Source organism: Amphiura filiformis, chromosome 2 (genome assembly GCF_039555335.1).
Source record: "Amphiura filiformis chromosome 2, Afil_fr2py, whole genome shotgun sequence".
Classification (NCBI taxonomy): Eukaryota; Metazoa; Echinodermata; class Ophiuroidea; order Amphilepidida; family Amphiuridae; genus Amphiura; species Amphiura filiformis.
Window position 1 is genome coordinate 646,211 of NC_092629.1, and position 12,826 is coordinate 659,036.

Below are 12,826 nucleotides of genomic sequence, written 5' to 3' on the forward strand. Positions count from 1 at the left end.
CTAACACTAAAACAGAATGGTTTCAGACAACAACAGACATTTAATGCCTTAGTGGCTGTTGAGATTGGCTTAAGGATTTCCTTTTTCTTGACCCAAAGGCAGACAGTCAAATTGTTCACTTGAATTGTTGGGAGTGGTCTTCTTTGCTTGATCTTTATATTCTCGCTTTTTTTCTATATAGTTCAGTTCAGTTTTATTTTTTCAAGCATGCTTATACATAGGCTCTTTAGCTTGACTTGAGTATTTTGTTTGAGTCTGGTCCCATCAGGACCGAAGTGTGGCTCTGCACGGAGTGACCATACAAAATTTGTCAAGCAAACTTAATTATAAGGTCTAAGAGTGAAAGATAAGCAAACTGACAAATATAAGACTTGCACCTAGGACAACTTGATTTACAATTGATGCACAAAACTATTTCAATGGGTCAGATTCAAAACAATTTGAATCTGAAGAACTTGTCTTTGACAGTCAAAACTACACTCTCTTGGGAGAATAAAGAAAAGATCATCTATAGTTTTACCCATGGCTCAGGAGTACTATAAAGTAGTGAATAGACCTAGTGATATATTGCTGCAAAGATGGTGCATAATACTGTGCTTCACCAATACTACGCCCCAACATGCTTAGAAAACCTGAGCTCTAAATACATGTGGGTTGATTGAAAGTAATTTCCACCGATTTCAAAAATGAAAAATATTTTTCTACAGCAAAAAGTACACTCGCGGGGTACTTTTGGTAAAGCTGTTCAAAATAGCCCTTGTAATCAAAAATGTATTTTTGAGACCTGCTGTGGACATTCATCCAATGTGCCTGCATTGTGGTTAAGATTGTGTCTTATCACTTAAGAGACTCCATGTAGTGAGAGAAACCAGACTCCACAAATCCTTTAAATAATTTTGAACAGAATACGTTATTATGCGTTGAACCAGGCTGGATTGTTTTGGCACAATGTATGAAAACTGAGCATGATTCTATTTTTTAAACTAGAAAGCAATAAATTAGTTCACACTTGAATTAATATGCTGGTATTGGGTGGCAACCAACACACAGGCTTGATATTTGGATGTATCAATGTGATAGTACCAAAGAGTACTGACTCTGCTATGTTTGTGTGTCGCTTACAGAGGGCAAATTAGTGTACCTTTTTCTTTTGTTATGCGCCCGGCAAACTTTGATTCAAAGTGTGTTGTTGCTTGCGTACACTTAGCACTGCAGAAGCAAACTTTTGTAACACTGAACCTGAAAAATACTAATTATTGTTTCATTTTGGCCGTTAGCAGATAAACGATGCAAGTACATATTTTGAACTCCATAAGCAACAAACCCATATGGCAGATTTACCATGTAGTGTGACACATGGGGCAATTTTGAGTTGGTACTCTTTGAGTATAATCTCTATAGGATGTATACATCAACTGTTCAGAAGTGGTCAAGTACAATAGCTGCCATGTGTAGATGAGTACAATATACTGTGTATAAATTGCCAAATGTTCACAGGGCAGCTATTGCACTTACCCACTTCTGGCACTGATCAGTCGATATGTGCCTCATGCAGTAAAAGATAGGGGCTTGGGATACGGAGGGATAATGCAATATTGCAGCCACACACACACACAGTCACTCCACGCTATGATATATACCTAGGATCCAATCCAGGGATCATCTGACGTACAAGTAATCTTGGAGGAAATCAGCATCAGAATAAAGTATCAATGAAAACTACATTCACTAGGCAACCTTACACTTTGTTTCTGAAAAAGCCTGCCTCTTCCAGATGCATCATCGGATTCACTCAAAGTGAACAGACTTCATAATTTACACTTCATTTGTCAAAGTCGTCATGTCATATGGATCCAATGTTGATTTGGATGAGGCAAGCATTTCAAAACACCAAAAACAGGTGGAGAACTGGTGGAGCACATTGTGATACAGCCAGTATTACTTAATAAATAAACACGTCACAAGACAACCAGGACAAAGGGAGACATTGCCCAGCGTCTACAAGCCGATCATCACGTCATGTGACCCCGGGTTACACCGTGGGTCACATGACTAGGTGTTTACCGCTCCACCTCTGATGAAATCCCATAGATGTGGGATGAAATATCAAGTAAGTCAAATATTTGTTGAGAACTGTTTAAAATCTCTGTTTAACATCACAAGAAATAAGTCACGCTCTCAACATTTCGTTATAACATCGTAAGGTAACATTTTGCTCCAATGAAACAAACTTCTAAATAATTCCAAGAGTGTTTACTAAGTGTTGTGTGAAGATGTGCAGTGACCACAGAATTAGAGAAGGAGAACCGGGACTCCCTATACCGCCACGTATAATCGCGCGTCAGCTATGGGGAGAAAATTGGGGGTATTCGGGTCCTTGCCGACGGTGCGCGGAGACGAACGAAAACAATTCTGCGTCTCATCTGAAGCGTCTTGGTACTCGCGTGCAGGTCGCATCAAGTGCATCTCTCAAATGCGCTCATCATCCATGTCGCGCTTGCATGACAACGAATGCCTCGAGTGCATTCCGAGGGAAACCGAATACCCCCAATTTTTGCTCCATGCCTGTATCAAGATGGCGGTCGAGTCCTGGTTCTCTGGTTTTAATTCTGTGGCAGTGACTGACTCACCTTGGGTCATCCAGGCTATCTCCTGTATCAATCTTCTCCATGAGGTGGTCATTCTCTGCTTGTAATGTGTTCTTTTCTTCTATTAATGTTGCAACCTGGTAATTAAACACAAAGTGAAATATTATCAGTTTGCCACCACCATCAACTTTGGATCGAACATTGATGCTGCTACAGGTCAATACATTGGGCTATTCCATTTAAAATCCACACTACACCAGTGGAAAATTTTGGAAATATCTTCCACAGGGGGAGTATGAATTTGAAATGGAATAAACACATTAGCAGCTCCATTTGAAACTCACACGCCCTCAGTGGACGATTCAGGTCAAATCTTTCTCAGAGGATGTATGAATTTAAATGGAGCTGCCTAATGTGTTCATTCCATTTCAAATTCATACTCCCCCTGTGGAAGATATTTCCAAAATCTTCCACAGGGGTTAGTGTGGATTTTAAATGGAATAGCCCAGTAGGCTATAACAGTTGAAGTCAAAACCAAAAAGTTGTGGGCTGGCTTCATTTGCAGATAGCAATAAAAGATGAGAAAAATTAATCAAATAAAATGAAATTTGAGCTTGTATCTCCTCATAAAACATTTCCAGTCTCTGATTTCAACAAGGTGTCAATTTAAAGCTAAAAAATAGTATTTTATCCTGGTTTTTCAATCTTAATTTTCATTTCTGAAAACAACTGGTAGTTTTGTTGTGATATGTCACATGTACACTCTACATATAGATATGACCTTAATCTCCCACATGGGGGTGTAGATTTCAAAACAGAGTCACCCATTCGGGTAACCCCATTTGAAATTCACACTCCCTGTAGCAGCAGTCTGTGGCCCTCGCAAACTTTTTTAAGGAAACACTGTGATCTTATGTCAATTTCAATGGAGAAAATTGTAGTAAAATAATTTCATCCAAAATATATTCAGTTCTTCCTTTCCCCCTTCTCTCCCTCCCCTTGTGCGTAATTGATAGGTCCCAAACTTGGATCCTATGACCCTGTTTACACAGAAAAAGACTTTAACTGTGAAAGTGTACAGATCAGCATAAATAATTTTTTGACACACTTTACCTTTTTGTCCTCACTTGACTTCCAATTCTGTATTCATGTACACTGCTAAATATTAAGTGATTGAAGATGGTTTTGAATTCGAAAAAAACTTGACCGGGGTAGTTATTAGAAGTTGAGTTCTGAAGTCAAGTTCAAATCTAGCACACGGCTGATGCTGATTTGAAGCTCTGCAAACGGTGTCTATATAACTTGTTCAGGCTTCATTTGATTGACATTTAACCTTCCACTGGAGACTTATTACCTACCTGAAGATCTAACTCGTGACATCTCTGCATAATTTCTTCTTTTTCTGACACCGCGCTATGTAAATCTTCTAATGTCCTCTTAAGTTGTCTCTCCATCTCTGCTACAGCCTCCGGTGCCGGCTCATTAGTAGGCATTTCCTTGGCCATCAGTTCTTGTATAGAACTCATGACCGCATGTTGGACGGCCTCCTCCATACCCATGATGTTATTTATATATTCTGCAAAATTGAAAAATATAAAGAAATAGCAGATCAAGAATATTATGGGCTGATAAAGGATTACCTGACCAATATCCTCATGCAACAATTCTTTATTCTATACAAAGAATATAATAAGAAAATATGTGCAAAATTGGAATTTTAAAATTAGGTGTCCGGCTAGCATTGCATGTATAATAAGGCAGATGTTGGTGTTCTTAATGCAAAAGGTTTGTCTGACTGAGAAAAGTAATTATGTAAAGGATTGGGTTTTGGTTACTAAAATCAGTACTATTCTCTTCAAATTTCTTTTCAATTTCATTTTTAGCCCCCTTTGTTCATCTTTTTTTCTTCTTTTTTTTGGTCGCTTTGTGACCAAAATTTCAGGTTTTTTCCCCCGACAATTTAAAATAAAACCTGAATGAAGAAACAAATACACAGATATGTATGCATTAAAATTCAAGTCTTAGAAGCTACTTCCAAATCAACTTTGAATATAAACAAGAAGTTGGCAGCTTTATAGGGTCAGTCAAGTTCAATAAACCATGAACATATTTTAGCATCTTCTTACTGTTAGTACAATATGCCCATTGTTTGCCATCTCTCATCAGTCTTCATACAGGTTTGTGAATATTGATAAGAGAACCCCCAGGCTATTTCACACTACTGATCCTTAGCTATGATTCAGTCCATCACAGGCCATCTGGCTACCAAATTGCACCCAATAACACAGGGACATGTTCACACGTAGGACTTTTTTTACTTAGGCAATTCAATTCTTAAGCAAAAACTTGGAGCTATCCACTGTGCGAACTGCCTTGAGGATTCCAATTCCTAAGTTTGCCCCAAATTTATCCCAAAGAAATTTAGGGTATTTCATAACATCCTCAAATGCTCCTTAAGTGCTACTGATGTGTGATTCTCGAGTGCTGAGCTTAAACAATGACTTTATTTCAAATTCAGCATGCCACTTGCTAGAGAGGACACAGTAAGCTTCCAGTTATGATTCTAAAGCTGTCATCATCAGGTAATAATCGCAAAACTCAAGGATTCCAGTCTTTAATGGAGTTGTGTGGACATGCAGCCTGATATTGACGTAGGAATTGCAATTCTTAAGTATGCCAATCCTCAAGAATTCCATGACCATCTGAACATGTCCAATACTGTAAAAGGGGACATTTTTGCACGATAAATTTTTCACGCTTTGCCAATTTTGAACTGTTTCCCTTGTTTTTAAATTCACGATTCTAAGTTTCCTTACATTGATCTATATATAAAAGCCCTACATCCGCGTGATTTTATTTTTGCGGTAGCAGCTTGGAATGAGAAAAGCGCGAAAATAAATGTAATGCAAAAATTTCCACTTTAACAGTAACAGAGGGATATAGTCGGTGATCAAATTATGACATGTGACTACACAAGCTGATCGCAGTCGATTACTTAATAACAACTCCCTTGGGATCACCATCTCTGAAATCTCATTATATCTGAGTGAGAGGATTTCATTTTAGAACAATAGTTTATCACGCGAGTCACTGCTATGATGGAAAGGTTGTTTTACAGCAATGTGGTCTGACTCTGAGTCATGTATGTATTGCATTTATGATTAAAGTATGCAAATTTGTGTGCTGAAATTATTGTTGAACTTATCCTAAAATTGTTTGGCATTGCACACAGTTCCTTTCTAATCAGGACAAGTGAAAATGAAGGTGTTTCATAAAATTGTTATATTTCAAGAATGGTGTGGTCAATTGTCAAAATTCATAAGTAGGCTATACATGTATGATAGGTGATTTTTTTTCTTAACCACACCAGTTATTTAGTTATGCATTCGTCAATTGCAGTCCCGGCTCCTGGGTACCCGGGGCACTACGGGGACCTAGCCGGGACATGGCGGGGAACTCGTCAGCAATTTCCGCCCGCTAGACGGGAAGATTTCGCAGTACTCGTCGTGGAGTCGGAGGAGCCGGGGTGGGGGCCGGGAACTTGTCGGGTACTTCGGCAGAGACTCGTAATCGGCAAAAATTTCGTTGCTGTGGTATAAATGATTTTTTTTAACGTCGCGACCGATCGACCATACACCATTCTATGTAGGCAATGTGCTGCTGAAAATAGTGCCGTGATTCGTGAAGATGGAAACTTGCGAAAAAGTTTGCTTTATTCTTTTATTTACTCAATGAACTTGTCCTTTTAATATATAAATATGCGTGATATATCAGTTTGAAATATACTCACTTGAATAATCCAAAGTAGTGGAATTTATATTCAACAGTCAGTGTGCAGCAATCGTGCTCACAGCGCTGACCTCGCATTTTCTAAACCGCGATCGTAGGATGTCAACCCTGTGAAATACGTCATAGGAAAGGTCTGCCCTATGTCCAATATCTTTCGAGGCTATTTCCGGGTTGGTATGCAGAGCTGCGACAAAATGGCGAGGTAAGTTGAAATGTCCAGATTCTTACGAGTATTTTAAGTCCAAATTTGATGAGTTTCGGTGATCGTAAAGTGATGAAATATTGGTTGGAAGTTTCGGGTGGGTTTGAAGAATTGTGTGACATGAGTAGTTTGTAACCATCCGTTTGACCGGGTCAAGAAATTGACGTTAATTTGATGTGTTTTGTTGTAGTTGAGAGATGAAGCTTTTGTTTGATACCAAAATCATTGGGGACCGACAAGTTCCAATAATAAAAATCCGCCGACGAAAATTACCATTTTTCCGGGCCATTTTATACAATTAAATCGGCACTTGCGTATGATTTAACATGGTATTCCCAGATTATATGACGTGTTTTATAAATTTAATTCAGCTCTGGTCTGGACAGTATTAATGACAGCTCACACTCACAGGTCAGGAAACTGGTTAAAATTTTGAATTCATCAACTTTTATTTATGGAATCCGAATCTCAAACTATCATGAAGAAGTGTTTATACTGAAATCATGAAGAACTATAGCCTATAATGGATGGATAAATGCATTCGTCGTCTCCAACATTGCAACAACAATATGACAACAAACGTAACTAGACATGCTAGATCTCTCTTACAATTCATGAATATTGATTGCGGTATCGGTCTCTGATGTATAAATGTCGATCTCGGTCTCGGACCTCAAAAATCGGTGGTCCCAAGTGTTTTTTAAGTTTGAAACCTGCAGAGACGTCGATACGATTTTGTTGGACATTGCATATTTTTAACTCACAATAATATATATGCACCCAACTTAATGTGTACTGTACTGCCAACTATCATGATAACAGTGGCAGCAAGGGATTTTTTTTTCTGAGGGGGGGGGGTAAAGTGATTTTTTTTTTGGGGGGTCAAATAAAAAAATTGCAAAAAATTGCATAAAATTGGAAATTTTTGTAAAATCCTCGCCGAAAAAGTCTTCTAAGAATGATGAATCCGATTTTGTTTTTTTTTTTATGGGGCTCTAGTATTAATACCTGATATCTTCATTTTTTATTACAGGTTCTCGCCAGATTAGGGGGCTCTGCAAGTTGTTATCGTTGGGGACTCGCTCACCAAATACTTAGATTATGGACATGTTTGATATTTACAAAGACGCAGTTGACTGGTCGTACATGTCACTCCATTATGTACAAGCAAGGAGAAATGGTTCAAGCAGATGGCTATTGAATATGATGTCGAAATAGGAATAGGAATTTAGCCAGATATTATTTCTTCATGTCGGATCAAACGCATTAAATTCAGAATTTGTTTCTCGAACTGTCGCAGAATTTACAGAGTTGTGTTCCACAATTAAGACAATATACAAGTACCCTGATACTCTTAAAGCTATGTTATCAAGTGTTTTATTTGTTTCATTCATAAGACCATTTTAGGATACCGAAAGGAATTGTATACATATTGTCAACTCTAACTTTAATTAATTGTGTGTGCTTTTACAAAAGAAAATATCATTCCTGCCAAAGAAAATGTACATTTTATCTAAATATATGTCTTATTATTTTTGTATATTATATTTGCTGAATAAATTGAATTTAATTGAATTGAATTATAAATTCTGTACTCAAGTGTTTGTTATTTTTGTAAATTTTAGAAGTCATTGTCCATAATAAACAACTTTGACAACAATTTAAACATTTTGTTTTGCATTTATACAAGAAAAGGAGGGGAAGCAAGACTAACAAAATAATGTTATGTCTCAAAGCACATGTCGATTTCAAAATTGAATGCCTAATCCATTTTTTTTTTCTCCTTTTAAAAACTTAAACCTATATGAGCCTGCTAGGAAAAACAAGAATGTGCAAAAGCTCTGAGACATAACATTTCATTGTTTAGCCTTATGCTGGTTTCATTGAGTGTTTGCCGCTTGCAGTGCTGCTCCGTGAACGATTTTACTGTTTCAAAGTTTTAACGGCACTCCCAAGTTGAGTTCAATTTGTATTTGGGTAATTGGCTTGACGCGCAGTCAGATTTTTTCTTGACAAAGTTTGGCTTGCAGAGTTACTCAAAATCACCATCAAAGCGGCAGACAATCTGAGCCAGTATTTATGACTGCGACTACTACAAGCATTGACTTCAGCTTGACGAGAACACTCAGTTTCTGGTACATATTCTTGGATATGTCATGCGGCAAAAGGAAAGCATTACTTCCTTCTTATAAATTGCCAGTCCGATATTTGCTTCAATGCTTAGTAGTAGTTTCGGACCTAAAGTTAGTGTGTTAGGGGCAAGGTTTGTGTGGTCCAGTTTTGACTTCAAAATGTCAAAACTACTACAAGAGTTCTTCGGGCAGTCGCACAAGACCATAATACGCCAACACTATCAGTAAACTCGGAACAAGCAAGTGCAAAATGCAAATTAAATGTGAAGGCAAAATTAATATAAACATAAAATAATGTTAGAAATTCAATTTCAAAAGGTGTAAAAAACAAACGAACAAGAAAATTGAAAAATTGAACTTGATTAATTTAAGACAAGTTTAAGGCAAGATTTCCCAAACATGTCCTCAATCACATTCAATTGTATTCATAAAATCGGCAATGCATTTTATCACAATCGGACATCAATCAATGGCAATACACATACTACGTGCGATGCTTAAAACAAGTTGTAGTCGCACAATGAAATTATTGACATTTATATAGCGAATTCGCAAATATTATTAAACATTGAGGGCAGAAGGGGTTTGATGCTCATTTTCCTACCACCCAGTCTCTTTTTTCAACTTAATTCGACCATGGTGTGTCCACACAAATTGTCAACAAACAAAGTTTTGGTGGTCACGCAACCTTTGACCTGTGTCTGAACTCCCGTGCATGTTAGCCAATCAGAGCGCGATTTGCACGTGATCGAAATTGCTCCGTTTTCCCGATTGACCTTGTTTGGAACTAGCGAAATATTGCTGGCTCCTGATCGTTTAAACATTTTATAGCTTTCTATTCGAATATGACAAAGCAGAATAGTTTATTGAAGCTGTGATAATCATCTCAGGTTTATTCTACAACTTTTACTTCAAGAAAATCCGTGTATCAGGCGCTGCTGTTTTGCTATTCACATTTTGTGCCCTTTTTTGTGATTTAACTCGCTGAAATTAATTTCCAAAATCACATTTAAAAAAATCATTTTTCAATTCTAATAACTGTTCGACGAACAATAACTATCGTACATGCAATTTATTTGCATGGTTTCTAAAAAAGATTTTTTCTAGGACTTTTGTGGGATTTCAACCGATATCCCATCTCATTAAATATTCATATAACGTGTGACACATAAATATACACAAAGCACACACAGAGCGTGTTGCGGGATGTTTGTCACATGCCGTTGACAACAAATACAGCTCTTTTATCTAAAATGATGATGATGAGTCACTATCTAGCACGGTACTGACTGACACGTCGGCGGGGACTTCGTCGGGGAGGTCGGCGGGGACACGCACAATTTCCCGGGTATAGGGCCGAGACTTCGTCGAAACTTCGTCATCAAATATTGCCCGCATTGCGGGTATTCGGCGGTACTTTCGTCGGGAAGACGTCAGTTACTCGATTTTTCGAAGCGAGTTGATGCCGACTTCCCGTAGTGCCCCGGTACCCAGGAGCCGGACTGCAATTGACGAATGCATTACGTTTAGTTGTGACGTTAAAATACTCAATTAAGTTTATGACGATAGTTCTTTCAGGGACACCCTGTATGTAGAACATACAAATGTAGCAGGCTTCCCTGCCTAATATTTGTATTCAATTCCGTTATCATGCCAGAATAAATATCTTACACCTGGGATCTTACACTTCCCATAATGCATTTCTCCCATTTCAATTTTCTGTACTGATTTGCTATCTACTGCAACATGGGTTGATGAAGACAATGTACAGGTCTCAATGAACTGAGCACATCCAAATCTTACAAAATATATTGATTTCTTGACTATCAACCCATGTTTAGCCAGTCAATTATCAAAATGAAAACAAAGGGAACCTGTACGAAGTAATGGGAGTGTCATTTGATGAAATGAGGTAATGTATCATGATGCAAAGAATCCTGGGAAGGGTAAAAGATCTTCTCTGATATATACTGCATGGGAAACACATGGCGCAGGTGGCTGTTTGTATCACATGCGCATTGATTACAACTTGGCAAGCTAGACTAAAACTACTAACTAAGATCAAAGATACTCAATAGTAAGATCCAGTACAAATTAAATAGGCCTGTTCAAGTATTTGATTCATAATTTGTAAATTGCTGCCAAAGAAAATTGAGCCTATTAATATTTATGTAATCCTTTGTAATCCCATTCATGGTAACCCTACTGCTACTGATCATGTAGGGTGTGACTTATACAGCTGTCAATCATTATGTCACTTTGTCACAACAACTAGTATTATTACTGTTTATTACAGTTTTGAATCTAGTCGTTGTCAACGACTCACGATGCAAGCGATCCTTGCCGAGGTAGCGGCCAAAGTTGTAATAATGTTCCTAATTCAACCTGCTCATAGAGTTCTATTCTATTTACACCCCCCACACACACACATCACACAGGGTTACCTACCTTCTTTTACAGTTGTAAAAATCTGCCTAATCCACCTGGTTATTTAGTTCTATTCTATTACACCCCACATCCACTACACCCCCCCCACACACACACACACCCCAAGCACGTCACAAAGAATGTTCCTACCTTCTTTATGATCACAATTTACAGCACAACCCAGTACAAGTTGTAATAATCTGCCTAATTCCACCTGGTCATTTAGTTCTCCTATTCTATTTACATCAGGCATAGGAAAATCACGTATTTGTTGACCTAAAACCTGCAAAAGACAAGAAACAAATACGGATTGTAACTATAGTTTTACTAAGGTGACAAAAAAAGAAACCCTGTTCTACAAGTGGACGGATCTGTCATAAATCTATATACATACGGATTCCGATCACACTACTCTCCAGTGGCGTAGCTGCCGGGGGCAGGGGACAATTGCCCCCCTGGTAAAAATTGCCTATTTGGGCCCCCGCCCCTAGTGCAAGGAAAAAAGATGAAAAAGGGGGGAGAGAGAGTAAAAAGAGAGAAGAGAGAGGGGGAGAGAAGAGAGAGGGGGAGAGAGGGAGAGGGGGGGAAGAGATATTGGAATCCATACGATATGCAATACTATACGATTATTATCAATAAGCCTGGCAAAATTGTCTATTTGGGCCCCCCCCCCTAGTTTGGGCCTAGCCTTTCTGAAAGGCCTGTTGGTTATTTTCCCACATAAATATTGTATCATTAAAAATAACCAGTGTAAAATAGCGCCGCCGCGACAGGGAGCTGCCAACTCGCCGGTCGATCTCGTCGCTCGCTGCTCGTCGCGGACTCGCTGTCGCGGCTTCGCCGCTCCCTCCACACTTGACAAGGAGAGTGAGTCGTCTTTGACAAAGACTAGTTTGGGCCCCTGCCCCATACAGGCTTGCTCTCCTGGAAAAAATCACAGCTACGCCGCTGCTCCTCTCTGCTTTTTGCCCAAGTGGAAGTTGTTTTCTCCGCCCGGGAATTGACCTATCGACCCTCGGGTGCCAAGCAGTATAACTGGTAGAGCAAGCCAGGGATTGTGTTTTGAAAATAACAGGGATGCTGCAAATAATTGCACTTCTGGAAATTTTGAGGCGGGCTGTCAGATGTGCTATTAAAGTGCACTCAGTAAGGAATTTGGCAATTGAGATGTGCTATATAGTGCCGTCATCAATAATGTCGACATCGGCACGTACCTCGACATGTCGACAAAAAATATTTTTGGCCAGAAAAGCAAGTTATAGGCCCGAAATTACTTGTTATTCAAGGATGGAAACCAGAGAAATACTGCTATCAAAAGTTGGATAAAGTTGTACATTTTGATTACCTTTGCTTCTATTGAACAGTCAGGGACACATTGAATTAGGGTAGTAACAGTATGCATAGCTAGCTGCTCAATAGCCACAAAATTTTTTTGAAAATTAAATTTTTTTTTTTTACATAGAATTTTTTTATGTCGACACATTGTCGACGTTGGTATACAAATTATATCGACATATATGTCAACATTAAAAAACGGTGCAGATGACAGCACTAGTGCTATAAATGGTGTGCGATGGATATATGGTAAGTGATCGCACTAACCATGTGTGTGTTTGGCATGACGCAATCGGATCATGCACGATACATGGTTCGCTTGATCGCTTCATGTTGTATGGTTTTGAATAGTA

The 12,826-nt window shown here is 38.6% G+C and overlaps 1 protein-coding gene across 1 annotated transcript in view; it reads right to left on the bottom strand.

The window, feature by feature from the left end:
* LOC140145406 (protein Hook homolog 3-like) overlaps nucleotides 1-12,826 on the bottom strand; it is an 81,836-nt gene that overhangs the window by 55,082 nt on the left and 13,928 nt on the right. The window contains 3 exon segments of the mRNA XM_072167132.1: nucleotides 2,631-2,725; nucleotides 3,947-4,164; nucleotides 11,289-11,421. Of these exon segments, the coding sequence (XP_072023233.1) occupies nucleotides 2,631-2,725; nucleotides 3,947-4,164; nucleotides 11,289-11,421 (446 nt within the window).